Source organism: Ambystoma mexicanum, chromosome 1q (genome assembly GCF_040938575.1).
Source record: "Ambystoma mexicanum isolate Mex_15411 chromosome 1q, UKY_AmexF1_1, whole genome shotgun sequence".
NCBI classification, from domain to species: Eukaryota; Metazoa; Chordata; class Amphibia; order Caudata; family Ambystomatidae; genus Ambystoma; species Ambystoma mexicanum.
Genome location: NC_090922.1, coordinates 1,414,793,746 through 1,414,810,586, shown reverse-complemented (window position 1 = coordinate 1,414,810,586; position 16,841 = coordinate 1,414,793,746). Strand labels below are relative to the sequence as shown.

The 16,841-nt window shown below is 43.6% G+C and overlaps 1 protein-coding gene across 1 annotated transcript in view; it reads right to left on the bottom strand.

The window, feature by feature from the left end:
- The window catches only part of POMGNT1 (protein O-linked mannose N-acetylglucosaminyltransferase 1 (beta 1,2-)), a 532,666-nt gene that overhangs the window by 471,297 nt on the left and 44,528 nt on the right, over window positions 1–16,841 (bottom strand). The window contains exons 4-5 of the mRNA XM_069642286.1: window positions 2,237–2,302; window positions 1,457–1,570 (exon numbers count right to left, since the gene is read on the bottom strand). Coding sequence (XP_069498387.1) covers window positions 1,457–1,570; window positions 2,237–2,302 — 180 coding nt within the window. The remainder of the gene's footprint in view (window positions 1–1,456; window positions 1,571–2,236; window positions 2,303–16,841) is intronic.

Here is a 16,841-nt window from a genome sequence, read left to right as displayed (position 1 = left end):
CTTTCAATAACCCCCCCGCCCCCACCCCCAATGCAAAGTCAGTTAACCCTTTTCTAGAAGGAAGGCAAAACACATAAGCAGAGGTGAGAAGAATCATTCAGGAAGCCAGGCCAGCCAGTGTTAAGTTAGCTCTTGGTCAGCTTAAAAGCAACGCACACGATCTGGTGTTCCTCTCCCTGGCTATTCGGTTCCAGCAGCGACTGCAGTGAAAATTCAACCAGCTTCGAGAGGATGTCCAGGTGGCTTACTTTGGAGTGTATTGGTCCCACCAACTCAAAGGGAGAAGTCCACCTTGCAGGGCTTCTCTAGTCGAAACGAAAATGGAGTTTCAGCACAGCAGCAGGGTTTCACCTGGCAAACCAACAGTCAAGGAGTTTCAGCAGGCGTCTCTTCCAAGTTGTTCTTCGGATTCCTTCGTCCAGTGGTCGGCTCTGCCTTCCAAGCCAAAAAGCAGGTTCTCCCATTCATTCAAGCCTAGCTGTCAGTCGCCCAGCAGGGTTGCTGTCCTTGCCAGACAGCAAGCCGGCCAATCACCTAAGAGTGCATTCCTGTCTCCAAGGAGACGAAGCACAGGGAGTATCTGGCACCTCCCTCGCTTCCTGCCCCCGCCAGACACCCTGGAGCCAGAAGCGGCCTTCACTCATGAATCCCGCCAAAGACAAAACTAACAAAGGGACCAAACCTGGTTTGGCGCGCAGAGTAATTCTCAAGAAGGACTTTTCCACAAAGAAATGGCAAAAAAGAAGACTGGGGCCATTTTGACAAAAATGCCACCCTTGGTGCTTTACTGCAACTGCGAATGCAGCCCGCGGTAAATGCACACCACAGTAGTTAAAAGTAAACCACTGCCACCAGCCATTCATCGAGGAAAGGGTAACATAAAATTGTTACATGAGAAGCTGGACAAAGGGAATAGAAAGTAGGGTGTGCTGGGTCTAGAAAGTTACAAATGTAAGTAAAGTCAATTTCACTTTACTGCTTTTGGAAACAGTAGTTTATCTAAGGGAAGGTGTTTAACCCTTTGGGAAATCTGAAAGACTTACCTGTGCCACTGCACTGAAAGTGCTGCGTGACAATGTAAAAGATGATGCCTATGGAGTTTGTCGGACTCCACAACCAAAAGAAACAAAGTTCAAAATCACAGTAAAATACGAAAGAGTCGGAAAAAGGGTCTCACTATCTGCAGGTAAAAAATTCAAGTACTGAAAATCCAGCAAAGTTGCTGGGGGTCTCTAAGGTAGAGAGGAATTAGCACATTTCTGAGAATTCAGTTTTTACTACTTTTGAATAAGCAAGTTTAATGTTTTAAAATTAAACTTTAAATTATTTTATTAAATAGAAATTATGCAATTCACTAAAAGAAAAGGTGAAGACTGGCAATGATTTGACAAAGCTAGATATATGGTGGCTTTTTATGAGTGTTGCAGTCCCAGAAAGTAGCACATTCAGAACTTACTTTGACAGTGAAGATAAGAATTCGGCCACGAGCTACCATATTGATAAAGAGCACCATGGCTTCATCCTCATGTGGAGAGTAGGTATCAAAGATCCGCTTTGCCATTACATGGCCCTGCCGAAATACAAGTGTTCAAGTTATACAATTAGGGACAATAAATAGTTTTGTTAACAACGGTTTCTATTTAACAGCATAAAACCAAACCCTATCAGCTAAAGATGGGAGAACCCAAGTAGTAGAAGAGTTGGCAAAGAAAGACAGGTGGCTTATACTGAGCAACATCCGGAACTAGTCGATGCAAGTGATTCAAGGAGGCTTTTGGGGGTGCAGACTATAGTGCATTGTGGGGAGAAATTGAATAAGAACCCATTAAAGTAAAGCAATGTTTAAAACGCAATTTATGAACTAAATCATAACATTCTTCAACATTTAAGGCTGCCGACAAAACTTTGAAAGGTTTTCAAGCAATAATGAATGAACTACAGTACAGTGAAAAATAAATGGTAAGCAAGAGAGGCCTAAAATACTGCGGCTAAGCTTGGCAAAGTAAAAGTATAATTCAAAATAATGTTCTGGACATTTAAAAAAAAAAAAAAAAAAAATCAAATCGCTGGGTAGAAGCACATACCACTACATTCAAAGATTAACACAAAACATTTGTTTCAGCAGTCAAATGCATGAATAGAAAACTTGGGTTGTCAGTCAGGAAATGTAGCCGAAAAAAGATGCTCCAAGCCTAAAACAGAAATTCATTTAATACAAGAGAATCGACAAACTTACAGTAGCTTGGTTTAGGACAATGACATGGATTCCTCGTCCCTGTTCTTGGGCCTCATCTTCCAAGACCTGCAAATGTGTCAAAAACGTAAACAGTCACTTTGGCACTGTCATGTATAGTGTTGTGGTAATATTTAAATTAGTGGCGCAAATCTCAGATCAGAACGTATTTCCAATCGGTGTAAAAATAAATAAATGGAACATACAGTTATAGCAGAAGCAACTGCCATGTTCACGTCACTCAACTTTTTCCACATGTTTTCTCATCCAATTATGAGATTCCACCCTCTCCAACTTCTTGGTAACCAGCTCACCAGTGATCCTTAAGATCATGCCCACACCCTTGACACCACCATCTCCCCTGCCCTTGTGCTAATCCCAGCAACAACTCAATCTTCACCTTCCTTCATCTGGCACAGATTTGAGGAATACTATATTGTGAAAAATGAATAAGGTCAGCAGATGCCTGCATGTCATAAAGGACATGATTCCCCAGTCTTGTGTTTTTATTTCACCATCACTTGTGCTCCAAGAGTTGTACTCTATGTCAGTTCAGCTGACCAAAATAGACTAAAGCAAATCTAACTAGAGGAGGGTCCCCCCCCCCCCCCTAAAACCCATCCACCTCCTTGCCATGTAATCACCTGGAACCCAGAACAATGCGCCAATGATTTTGTTTCTGAATTTCTTCAACAAAATATGAGCTTGCGTTGAAGTTCTGCAGGGACTTCTATAAAAAGGGAGATCCCAGGAGGCGGCATGAAATTAAAACCTCTTTTGGGTCACATGAAAAAAGCTTAGGCCTTGCCATGGTACACACAAGGTCTCTTGACTTATTTCCTCCATGCATCAAACGGACCTCTCTCTTGCACCTCAGCATAGAACTGAAGACCTTGCTCTTCAAAGAACTACCACCTTCAGCTTTTGCATGCGTTGCTCCCCTTTCAGCATCCCTACATCATTGTTCAAGGCTCCACTTCTAGCAAGATAGATGATCCCTAGCGAACGATCATGCATAAAGTCCTCATCTATCCCTATTCAACACTACAGATACTGTCTCCTTGGGCTTTCTGATAGCCTCTGGTCCAAACCTCATCTTCCTCACACACAAAAAACGGATACCACCCATCAAACCTCAATGTGGCCTCAGAATCAATGTATTTCTCTGTCTCCAAGTAGACCATCAGAATCTTCGCCTTCCTCATGGATCCCAATTTACAGCACCCCACTGAAAGCTGGTTAACAGACCATGGGCTGCCTCCATCATCAACAATACCCCTCGGACACAGCTACCCCCCCATAGAAACTATATCACAGGATATCATCGGATCGTGCTCCTAGACAAAGAATCATCCTTTGGCTGCTTGCAACAATCATCAATGGCTCGTTTCTGCAACTATGCCCATCTGGTCTCTTTTCTTCTCCATGCCCTCAATAGTTATGCCATTCTAAAACTTGGAAGGATTCCAAGCCTCAGTCATGGATTCCCATTCTTAAATCTATCTTCCCTCTTCTTCAATTGCAACCTGGTCCCTCTGTATGCATTGCTGCACCACTGCTAATGCTACAAGCACCATCGACCAGAATGACCTCAACATCCTCACATCAATGAACTTCCCTAGGCCTGCTAAATTCTAATGCAAACCTGCAAAAAGCTATTGTCTTTCCCTGGAACTCAGAAAACCTTTTTTTGTTTTTTTTAAAACCACTGTCCAAAGATGTTACTATTAGTACAAAATACTAAATCCAGTCCATAACACTGGCCCATATTCAAGCCTGCATATCTCAGGCCACAAACATGGATGAAATCTGTAAGAAACATTCCAATCCTACTGCAACATCTACCTCTACTCTTTCTTCCCAGGCCCTCTGCACAACATTGGTATCCCAGTTCACATCTAAAACTCTGGGCATCCTGTCCTCTCTCTCCTCTACACCCCTCCCTCCTCCAACTGCACTTATGATTCCCTTGGTCCCTCTCTCATCATCCCTCCTACTCTCCTCATCCATAGCACCGAATGAGGTTACCAAGACCGTTTGCTCTATGAAAGTCCAAACAGGAGTTTCCCTGCTCCTCTGGAACCATCAAGGACAATATTGCTGCCATCGCTCCCCCTACTAGGCGGAGTTCTGCAATCACTACGTTGCCACTGGCTCCTTCCCACCCATCACCTCTCAAGCACTCCCTTGTGCACCCCCATCTAAAAAAAAAGCAGTCTGCAGGGCCTTACTGCCCAGCTAACTACCGTCCTATTTCCACTACCCCCTTCGTTGGCATCTTTGGAGAAGTTGGTAATTTTCCAACTAATCCATCACATTCAATCTGCACAACCACCAATCTGGCTTCAGAGCAGCTAGAGGCACTGAAACTGCTCTCCTGAACACCCGTGAAGACTTGCTCTGAAATCTGAACTCCAACTCTCCTTCTGTTCTCATCCTCCTTGATCTGTCCTCTGCCTTAGACATGGTCAATCATGGTACCCTCTTATATAGACTCCAGGCATCACGTAACGGGCACTGACGTGGCTGACTACTTCCATTTCAAATCGGTCCTCACTCTCTACTTGCAGCGTCCCTCATAGCTCTATCCTCACGGCGAGGCTTTTCAGCATTTACCCTGCCCCTCTTGCCCACTTGATCTCCACCTTCTCTCCTCACTGCCAGTTTAATGCGGATGACACTCGGCTCTCCATTAAGCTTCCCGGCTCTCCTTCCGCTCTCAATCCCAGATTGTATGACCACTATTCAGGCATGTTGTGCTGTTAACGATCACTGTCTTAATGCTAGTAAGACGGAAATCCTTCTCATTGGTATTCTCCCCCCACCCATTCCTTTCCCCTTACGCTCTGGCTGCCTTCCTTGGGCCCCCTCCCCTCACCCTCTTTTGAGGCAACACACTTGGGGGTCATCTTCGACTCCTTTCTCTCCCCCTCAATCTCACCTCATATCACTGCCCTTGCCAAGGCAGCTCACTTCCAGCTATACCTCCTCAGAGGAATTCTCCCTTTCCTCACCTTCCCCCAGAGCTCTGTTTCTCTCCAGGCTGGACTACTAAAACAGCTTCTTCCTCAATCTCGCCTCACTCTGCCCTCTTCAACTAATCCAGAATAGGACTACAAGATTTATCCTTGGCTTCAATCCCAAGGACCGCATCTCTCCAGTCCTAAAATCTCTCCAATGGCTCCTGGTGGCTGCAAGGATAAAATTCAGGACCCCATGCATCATCCACAAGGCTTTCTTGGGCCTTGGACGGTGCTACATTCAACTTTCTCTCCCTAAATACCTCCTTGCTAGAGTCCTTCTGTCCACCAGCTCTAACATATATATATGCGGGTGGGAGGGTAAATCTTTCTTTGGCAGGAGCTTCTCTTTGGAATGGCCTCCCTGCCACTCTTCGACCTGTGCTTCTCAAGACCTTCCTTTTCTCCACCTCCTTCCCCCTCTCCCTAACTTGTCAATGCCCCCCTGCTGCTGCAACTGGCTTCCTGGTCCCTTATGAGTCATACAGGAGCCAGGCCCTCCCTCCACCAGTGTGCCTCAGCACCCTCTTCCAGCACTTGCCTTCGGACATCCCTCCCTGACTAGACTACCGAGTCTGGTCAACCCCTCCTCCTCCTCACACTAATTGACCCTTATCCCGTCCACCCATGCACTTACCTGTGGGTCTCCCCCTCCACCCCACCCCAAGCACTTACCCAGTCCTTGGCGACCCCTCCCTACTGCATCGCCTCTCCCCTTAGCTGCCCCCTCTTCACTGCACTATCTGTACATCACAAGGCCCAATAGGACCATATATTCCTCCTCAGTCTCCCTCCGCCCGCCCCACCCTCCTCGCCTTGTGGCGGCTGGCAACCCTTTCTGCTGTATAGGCACCATACAAATGCTCAATAAATAAAATGATATTAAAGAAAAAATTCTGCAAGAGCATGCATCCGTTGCCTTATGATATATGACATGATATGGCATTTATAACGTGCCTATACACAAGTGTTTACGTTTAGCATGCCCTAATCTACAAGGTCTTTCGGGAAAAGAGATAGCTATTTCTGCATACATTCATTTATTTTTTTAAATAGTTGCAATTTTGCTGTAGCCTCCCCATAGTTGCCTTCAGACACCCCCTCCATTCCACAGTCCCTTTACTCCTCCTACATCAGGTTGGAATTGCTGAAACTTGGATCTAAGAGAAAGCGGGGGTGTTCGTGGCATAGCGGGAGAGGCAGATGCAAATCAAATGGCTTTGATAGGTTTACGTAGGAGTTGCCCTGTTCCTGCGAGTCTGTATGCTTCCACAGGATTTCACAGCAAGTTATGGGTATGGTAGTCACAGGGAAAAGCCCAAGGACTAGAAAGTATAAAGAATGATTTAGGCGGTGTAACGCGTTATTGTGGGGGACAGGTGGTGATAGAGCTGAAGAGAGGAGCCCAAGTCAGATCTTGGTAGTCTGCCTATGGTGTAATCTAGGCCTGTGATTGACTTAAGAATGGGACGCGAGTGTGATGCATGGTGGAAGAGTGCGAATTTAGAGGGTGGTTGGTTAGTTGGAGGAGTACACATACAGGTACAGTTAGTGGGAGGGAAGGGTAGACGAAAACGTAAATGTGGGATAGTATTCGAGGTAGCATGAATGTACTGGTGAAGCAGTTAGAATGCTGGTTGCATGTTTTTGGTGGAGTTTAATTTCTTTTGGCTGTGTGGCATCCAATCCCTGCGGGTTAATGATGGTAGTTTAGTTAGTGGATTGAGTGAGGGGACCTAGTGGTTTCTGTATTATATAGACAGGTTTGATGGGGCGGAGACGAGGCTAGCATGTAGATTATTAGGTGGTTCTTATGAACTAAAGTGCTAGGTTTTAAGCCGTTTTGTGGAGGTTAGGTGTATTCCTCTGTTTGGATGGGCTTGGGCATGATTTTAACATTTATAAAGTGCATACCCAGAGAGTCCAAGCAGAGACTGCATCTAGGCGCAGATGTCAAAAAGCAATTTTATCATTGACTACATAGGCTATCACTTAATAATTAAGTTAGTTGGTAGGAAAAAATTACAAAAAGATGAGTTTTTAATTACTTCCTAAAGATGGATACGGACGTAACCCGTCGGCGATCCGGCGGGAGAGAATTCCAGGACTGAGGTCTGAAAGAAGAAAAGTGCCTATCAACCCAGGTTGTCGTTTTGACAAATGGTACTGCCAGAAGACACTGATCCGCTGATCAAAGTGATCGGTTTGGCCAGTGAGTTTGGATTTTTGAGATCAGGTAAGCCGGAGCAAGGCTGTGAATGCACTTGAAAACCAAACACGAGACCTTGACCAGGAGTCGCTGGTGAACCGAGAGCGAATGAAGGCTCCTGCGATATTGTGAAACGGTTACCTTCCTTGGCAATGAGAAAACCAGCCCGGTTCAGAATTCTGTGCAACCTGCAATCTCTTTGAACTTTTGGACACATAAGAAGGGCATTGCAAAAGTCCAGTTTCGAATTTGTGAGTGTACCCGCCACTATTGGACGGTCCTTTTCAGCAATAAGAGACAAGACAGGCTTTATATATTTGAGTTGGTAGTATATAGATTTAACCGTCTGGTTGACATAAAGGTTGCAGTTCATGCTGGACGGCCAGATACAGCCATGGTTTTTTACTGCATCTGAAAATTTGGTGGGAGCCGCAAACAGAGCAGGACACGAAGTACATTGTAAAGCACTTGCTACCTTTTCTTAGAGCCAAATACAATGACCTCCGTTTTTGATGCAATTATCTGGAGCTTGTTTTCCAGCATCCAGATCTTGATAGCACAGGATAAAACTCAAGTCTATTGCCGCCAATTGTTTTTTGAGCCATACAAAGATGTAGGTGTAATCAGCATATGAGTGATCACACAAACCAAAATCAGAGAAAATGTTCAACAATGGGAGAATATAAATGGTGAATAGCAGCGGACACAACAAGGACACCCAAGGTAGCCCGTACTTCACAGGCAGTGAGTCCGAAAATTAGGAGCCAACTATAACCTACCGAGTACGGTTAGTTAAAAATGACACAAACCAATCTACGGTTTCATCTGATACCTGTTCCACCGATGATGGCCTGGAATGTAAATCTCAAAATCGACTGTGGCCCCCAGCAGATCGTTCGAGAGTGCCATTTAGGCTGTGTTGGTGCCATGGCCTGGTTTCAATCCTGACTGGAATGAATGCAAAATATGGTGTTCTTCCACATAGCTGTGCAATTGGCTGATAACAATCTTTTCCAAGATTTTAAGCAGGCCTTAGTAGATAGAACTTTATGGTCCAAAGTTGGTTTCTTTAACAAGGGTGTAAGATAAGATTGTTTTAGATATAGTGGAACACAACATCGGGCCAATGAGAAGTTTACTAAAGTCTGTAGAGCCCCACCAAGTGCATCTGCATGCCACTTTGCCAGATAAGCTGGAATCTGATTGTAACCAAAGTTGGTAGGCTTGAGCCTACCCAATAGATTGACAATGTCCTCGATTCCAACAGGAGAGAAACTTTGGACATGAGGTTTCCATATTCAGTTGAACATTTGTTTTCTTTAACGTAAGGACAGGATCGGTGTGTTGATGGTCAATGCTGTCTCGAATGTTTTTAATTTTGTCCCAGAAAGAGAGGTTAAACTCATTGGCCATTTGGGTCGAGGCTGGCAGACTGACGTTGCTATATTTTGGATTGTTAAAATTTTTAAAGCCCAAAAAGTGCTTTAGGTCTGTTATTGGCAAGGTTAATTTGCTTTTGCAGAGAAGAGGATTTTGCAAGTATAATCTCTTTTATATCCCTCCTAGACTGATCTAGCCACCTGGCGATCAGCAATGTCTCTTGTCTTAAGCCACATCTTTTCCTTTTTTCTGTAGTATTACTTTAGGATTTTTAAATTGTCACTGGACCACAGATTATTGGTTGCTGGAGGGAGAAAGTGGAGCCTCCATGTAATTTCCTGCAGAGGATACGATATGTTATTTATAACGTGCTTAATACCCAGAGGTTTCCGAGCGCGGACCAGGGATCGAACCCGTTTTGCTCTGTGGCATCTTGCTTCCAAGGCGAGCACGTTGCACATGAGCTATCCTCCCGAGACGATGATAACGTTAGCAGTGCGTTACTAGTGGTACCGTTACTAGTGCATTGTTGCCAGAGCTAGGTCTTCTCAATGGTATGTAGTATGACAAATTCCTTCTGGTGAATTAAGGGACACTGTTGTAGTAAAAGCGATGAGTGATGCAGAGGGTTTTGAAGTGGATCCTATTTTTTCATGGGGAGCCAGTCAGTATGAGGAGTTCTGGTGTGATGGGTTTGTCTTTTTTCAAATTAAGTAGTAATGAAGCTGCTGCATTTTGGGCTCTGTAGTCTGTTCAGCAGATTAACAAGATGTTGACATGGTCAAAAATTGATAGTACCAGATTGATAAATACCATGGTCCTGTGTTTAAAGGTCAACTATGGTATGATGCGTCGGAGTTTGAGGAGACCACACCCCTTTTGTTTTGAACTGTGGCGCTACTGCGAGCTAGCTCTCCATTGCAACACTTTCTCACAGTATGCAAAGGTAGTAGGAATGATTCCATTACTTCTGGCAAAGTGAATAGGTGTGGAGTTCAAAGATGTAGTGCCACTGATTAGAAGTGCTGTTTTGATGGGTAGAGTAAGTCCACTCTCTGTCATCCACCCTTGTCAGCAAGGCATAGGGCGCTATGTCCTATGTTGGGTTATTCATCAATTTACAGATATTGGGAGTGTCATCACGTCTAAAGCAGGTGAAACCAGTGTTGTGGGGGAGGGGACTCATGTATATGATTAATAGAAGGGGCTAGCTGTAGGAGTATTATGGATGCAAGGAGATTACCTGAATTGGGCCAGGAGTGTGGTCTCCAATCTTCTCTTCCAAAGTAGAACAATTCACTTAATTACTATGTCTTCTAACCTCTTTAGTAGAGTTTCATGACTGATGGTGTTGAATGCTGTAGCGATGACTAGTAGGAGTCGTCTACTGGTTGTTTCTTCACAATTTAAAATGTCCCATATTGAGAAGAAAGTTGATTCCGTTTCTTTCTTTGACGGGAATCTGTGCTAGTATTCAAGGAGAAAGTTGGTGATTGAGACATATTCACCAACTCTTCGTAGATTCATTTTTCTAGGGTTTTGCCAATGAAATGTGCATTGTGTCACTTGGGCTTGCTGTGGGTTTTTTTGAGAAGGGGCAAAAAAGCTGTTTTTATAAATTATACCCGGAAGTGGCACGCAAGTGGGCAGTTGGGCTGAAACGCTGCCAGAGATGTTGTGGACTAGTGGACCCGTGAAATCGAGTGAGTCAGCAAGAAGAAGTGCTGTATCCCCCTGCTCCGTAACACGCTGCTTCTGCAATAGACATTGTTGTCATTTGTGCTCAGTGCTGTGGGACTTGGGGACCTGGGGACTTCGTGAGCTGTACCTAGCACCTGGGACCTGGTATTTGGGGCTGGGACCTGGGACCAGGACCTTGGAACTGGGAACCTGCTCCATGTTAGGTGGGTCTGTGTAATGTATCACTGACCCGCTGTGTCTCCATTATTTGCAGAGTCCGTTTTCTGCGTCTACGACCGTGATCCTGCCTCCCTCCTGCATTTATTCCCCATTGCTAGCGCACCCGGAAGTGGTACGCAAGTGAGCTGTTCGGCTGGCGGAGGGCAGAGGGGGTCTGACTTATTTTTGGTGAAATATGGAAGGATACCAGGCTACTGTGCGACGGAGTCTGGAGTTAGTTTGCTTTTATATGGTATAATTTTGTGGGGTTCAACTTGTTGAACTTTTGGGGGGACCAATTCGGAAGTGGCACGCAAGTGGGCTGTTGGGCTGGCGGAGGGCAGAGGGGGTCTGACTTATTTTTGGTGAAATATGGAAGGATACCAGGCTACTGTGCGACGGAGTCTGGAGTTAGTTTGCTTGTATATGGTATACTTTTGTGGGGTTCAACTTGTTGAACTTTTGGGGGGGACCAATTCGTTGAACAGTTGTGGGGTTCAATTTGCTGAACTTTTGTGGGGTTCAATTTGTGGAACTTTTGTGGGGTTCAATTTGCGGAACTTTTGTGGGGTTCAATTTGCGGAACTTTGGTGGGGTTCTATCTGTTGAGCTTGTGTGGGGTTCAATTTGTTGTTTGTAACAATTGAATAATGGGAAAAGCCAAACTCCCGCTCCGCAAAGATGCGAGGGCAGACTTCTTTATTGCGGTAAGCACTCGAAGGGCGAGTTTGGCCCGTGCAGCTGCTCTACCGTTGCCGGAGCCCAACGAGGAGGCGGCAGATTTTCTCCAATGTGCGCAACCAGCTTCCTTGTTGGGAAAAGAGCAGGAGGATAATATTGACCCCTCTCAAGAGGCTGAATTTTTAAAAATTGCCAAAGAACGTTCTCTCCTCGAGAAACAGAGTGAGGACATTATTGATCCCTTGCAATTGCTGTTTGGTGATGACGATATAGCGAATATTGATCTGCCTATAGGGATGGGAAGCAATTTGAATAAGGAGCAGAAGAATTTTCACAAACCTGATAATGAAGTGCATGACAATCCAAATTATGATAAACTGTTACTTTTCCAATGGCACTACTTTTGCCAAGGAGAATTTCACTAAAACTAGTATTGACTCTGAACTTACTGTAATGATGACAATCTTTAATCAACTTATCTTATCGGAATTGCGTAAGCAAACGGAGTGTCTGACTAATTTAACCTCCGATTTCAGAGCTCTACATGATATATTAACAGATGCATTGCTTAATTCACAGAAGAGATTTAAGGAAATAGAAGGGGAAGACAGGTTGGTGGATCTTACTAAGGCTTTGACCAACTTAACCTCGGATTGCAGAGCGTTACGTGACATATTATCAGATGCATTGCTGAAGTCTCAGAAGAGATTAAAGGAAAAGGAAGGGGAGGACAGGTTGGTGGATCTTACCAAGGATCCAATGAGTGAAGAGATTATTTTGGTAGACGCATCACAAGAACATGCACTTGATTCATTGGGTGTGGGGGTTCATATTTTGCTGGAGGACACTGACCCTAATTGTCTAGATGAAAGTACCGGGGCAAATGGGTCAGGGGGTCAAATGACAGAATTTAAACTGTCTAAAAGACAGGTAAGAAAAATGACAAAACAAAATAAAAAAAATACGAACAAAAAGGGTGGAAACGCCAAAACTTCTAGAAAATTTGAGAAATGTAATTCAGGGGTCTGTGAATGATTAATCTCCACCTAGAGTAAATTTACAACCGCAGAATAAAATCTAATTAATGGAGAATGGTGGGATCTCCAATAAGGGGAAGGATCAAGCTATTCAAAGTGATTATATACAGGGAAACCAGCAACTATGTGAAATAATGAAAAATAAAAAAAAAGGACGAGGTATATGACATTTTTAATGCAGTGCCCCCCAAGGAAATGATGACTACCATAGGGCTGCCTGTAAAAGCTAATGAGATAAACCATGTAAAACGAAGTGAGGCACTTATGATCAAAAGCATGCCGAAGGGGAGAAATGAAATACATATTAATAAGGGACCTGTAAGGAACATGATACCCATAGCGGATATTAGGGGTGAGAGTAGCAGGGATTGGAAAATTCCCAAGAGTAATGAAAGTGAAATCAACCTGGATTTGACCAGGGGCATTATAAATCCCTGTACCCTAGATCAGGGATCGGATTGGGGGGCATACAACCCACATCAACAGAATTCTGAGGATAACAGTGGGGTCCCAAGGGGAATCCTGGAGCAGCAGGACAATCAGAAACCAGGAGGGAAAACACATGAGAATGCAAATGATGAGGCGCTGTACCTAAACATCCTTAGAGTGTTAAGCGACAAACAGAAGCAGGAAGCTCCCAAAAGTGGGTTTGAACTGCGACAGAATTTTAGGAGGGCAGATTCATATGAAGAATACTGCACAGGAAGGAAGGAGGATGTCTTGGAGAGGGAAAATGATATGAAGGAGAAGGAACAGCTTCATTCATATCGGCCATTTGATCTGAAGGACCCGGTGAGACCAGACCTACCAGGCCTGGGGCTGACTACACTATTCTTAGATCACAACAATACTTCTCTTAATCGACCATATATTTTGTCCTTACTGGGTCAGATTCCAAATTTAATCCTGATTGAATCAACGGACATTTACCTGGTGGATTATATTCATAGGCAGAGGCTGGATTATGTCCGTTTAGTTATACCTTCTCCTTCGGTCAGAAACCTAATGATGAAAGAAGCTGAAGAATTTCATCGAAGGGGTTTCGATATATTTGAGTATGCTCAGACTCACTCTCATCTGACTGAGCTAACACGTAACACTGGTAGATTACAGAAGGAGGATGCTTCAAATAAAAAGGATGGAGTGAGGTGTGAGGAGAGGGAAAAGGATGCGAGTCAGGACTGGAGATGGCTCGCATTGACGCTGAGAGAGTCAATTGACAGCCTCAAGAAACTAGGGAAGCCACTTTAGTTAAGGTAAATGGTAAGTGGAAACTGTTAACTTGGAACTCGAGAGGTTCGGTTAATCTCCTAAATAATGTGAATTTAATATAATGTGATCATATTTGGCACAATATGATCTGCTCTTCATCCAAGAAACATGGTCAAGGGTTCCTTTATGTTGGGAGGGTTATACGGTATACTCTCTATGTGCACAATGGGGAGGAAGAGGTCGTCCTAAAGGTGGCCTACTCATAGCTGCAAAAAAACATTTTAACCCGAAAGTTAGGGGAGAATGGGCTTTTGCGCATCATTTCCTGGTGGCGGGCCTCTCATTGTTGTACAATAATAGAGACACACCTTTTTTGTTGGTTAATACATATTGGAATCCGGCTGAACTTTCGGACAGGCAATTATGGGCGGAACTATGCAATTTAGGGTCCCTTCTGCAGAACTGGTTGCTAATTAATATAGGTGGCCAGATAGTGATTGCGGGTAATCTCAATGCACTCCTTCATGGGGACGTTTTGATAGCAGGCTGGGGGATGCTTCTATAAGTCTTGATAATTCAATCTGCGGGGGGTGGGGTTGTGGTCCCACTTTGCAGAGATGTGGGGCTTGGAAATTCTGGTAAACCATCTTCCAACTTGGAAAGCTAGAGCTGCTACTCAATTGACTACATTATCTGTTCAGGGGACTTGTTCTATAGTTCTTGTAAACTTGAGTGCATTGAGACTTCCCTTAGTGATCATTGCATTTTGTCACTGGAAATAGGTATTGCTGTACTTACCGAACCCAAAACTGTATATAATTATAATCTAAACGTCAATCAAACAGGGAATAGAATTTCATGGACGGGGAAAAAAAGTAGACAATTTACTGTTTCCATGGTAGCAGATTTTGAGAATTTTTCAGAACTAGAAAAAAAAAAAAGACCTAATGCGCTAACAACTTTACAGATTACATCGACAGTGCAGTCGCCAAATTGGGCTACACCAATTTAAGGGAAAACCGATGGAAGAATGATAAATCCCATAACTTTGACATAGAAATCAGGGAAAAAAAGAGGGATATGAGAAAAGAGATCAGACTAATTAAGAAATCGGGACTTACTCTAGAAAATACAGCTGAAAGGATAAAAAGAGTTAAACAAAGGTACAAAAATTGGTCCATACAACATAGAATAAATAAAAGGTCAGAGTGAGGGGGAAAAAATGTTAAGTGCATTAAGAGGCACAAATTCAAGAAACTTTTGCATTTTAATTAACAATTGGGACAAACCACAGAAAGAGCACTTAGTGAACCCAATCAACGAAGCAACGTGGCAGGGTCATTTTTCAAACACGTTTGCTCTTAATAAGGAGGGGGTTGGGGTTCCCTGGAAGCACAAAACAAATTGGCTCCTGAATTTTACCGTTTGGGACATAAAAAACCTTATTGTAAAATCAATAAATTCGGGAGCGCCGGGTCCTAATAACTTGTCTAACAAAATTCTCAAGACCGATCCCGAATTATGGGCAAAAATATTGTCTACCTTGTTTTCGAATATACTACTGACCAAGTCATTTCCCCTGTCCTGGAGGGTATCCATTATTATACCTGTATTCAAAAAAGGCTCCTGATTATGTCACAAGAGCTACCGGCCTATAGCCATTGCCGATCCGGAATCCAAGCTATTTTCTTTGCTTGTTTTAAGAGACATCCAGAAATGGATTGATAACAAAATTTTGGATATGAGATACTTCGGTTTTAGGAAAAATATGGGGACGGAATGTGTGGGACTTATTCTGTATTGCCTGAGAGCTGAAGCAATGAAAAAGGCGGATACCTCGGTCTTCATAGCGTCTATGGACCAGAGTTCCGCTTTTGACCTGGTGGATAGAAATATACTATGGTCAAGATTAAGAACACTAAAAATGCCGGCAATTTTGCTAGACATAGTGAGGGCAATATATTCTCAGACTGATGTGAAAGTAAGAGTGGACTCTGCAGGTACCCTTTCGGAGCAATTTACTATCCACAATGGATTGCGCCAAGGATGTAGATTGGCTCCCACAATCTTCAACCTATATGTTAGCGGCGCAAACCAGGCGTTATTAAATAGGGGATTAGTACCTCCAAGAATTTGTAATACTTTTATGTCCTGGTTGGCATATGAGGCAATTTCCTCCTAATTGACACCACTAAGGTGGGACTCCAACGCATGCTGAGAGCTTTTGAGGGATTTATTACCTCAATTGCTCTTAAGGTTAACCTGGACAAAACAGTAATTGTGCGCTTGGGGATGAAGAACAAGAAATCAAACACGCTATCTTGGGTATCTGGGTATACAAGTCTCAAAGCAAAAACGGAGTTTAAATATCTGGGCTTCTCAATAGCAGGGGCACAGTCCAGACCCCTACTTAGGACACAATTGAAACTCATGGCTGACATTGCTATCTCTCAAATGCGGGCATTAGACGCAAAATTTGGGAAATTTTCTATGTCCCCTCTGAGAGAATTGTATATGAAAAAAGTAATTCCCCGCCTAATATATGGGGCCAAATTTCATTCCTCAACGTGTGAAGGTGAGTGGGCCTCGATAGAAAGTTATATTTGGAAATCGGTAATGTATTACTTACCTAAATGTATCCCGTATAACTTAAGTACGAAATGGGTTTAAATTCGCTTCAGGCGCTAGTGAGATGGAAACGAATGACGCTATGGAGAAAATGCAATTCTTCAGAGACGAACACTTTATATTATCATGCAGGTTGGGATATTTGCAATCCTTTCATAGTGGAATTAAACGAAGAAATAAATAAAAACTTGATGCTAATGGGTATTTCCACGATTTCTCTTAGGAACAACCCGGTAAGGGTGAAGGAAAGTGTGCTGGGTTTCGATTGGATACATACCAAAAATGCGATATTGAGCTCCAAACTCTACCAACAAATGTGTGCTGTAAATAAATGGTTACCAAGGATGGAAAGTTACCTAACAAAGTATCCAAATAAAATAATCCGTAACGATTTTATGCGTTTTAGATTCAACGTATTGCCCACTAACCAAATACTCTCAACTAGATCCATTGCTCAACTTATATGGCCTAAAATAAACCCACAATATCAATGGCCCCCCCCACCTCCTTAGTGCCGAATAAGGTACAGAAGACCGGCACCC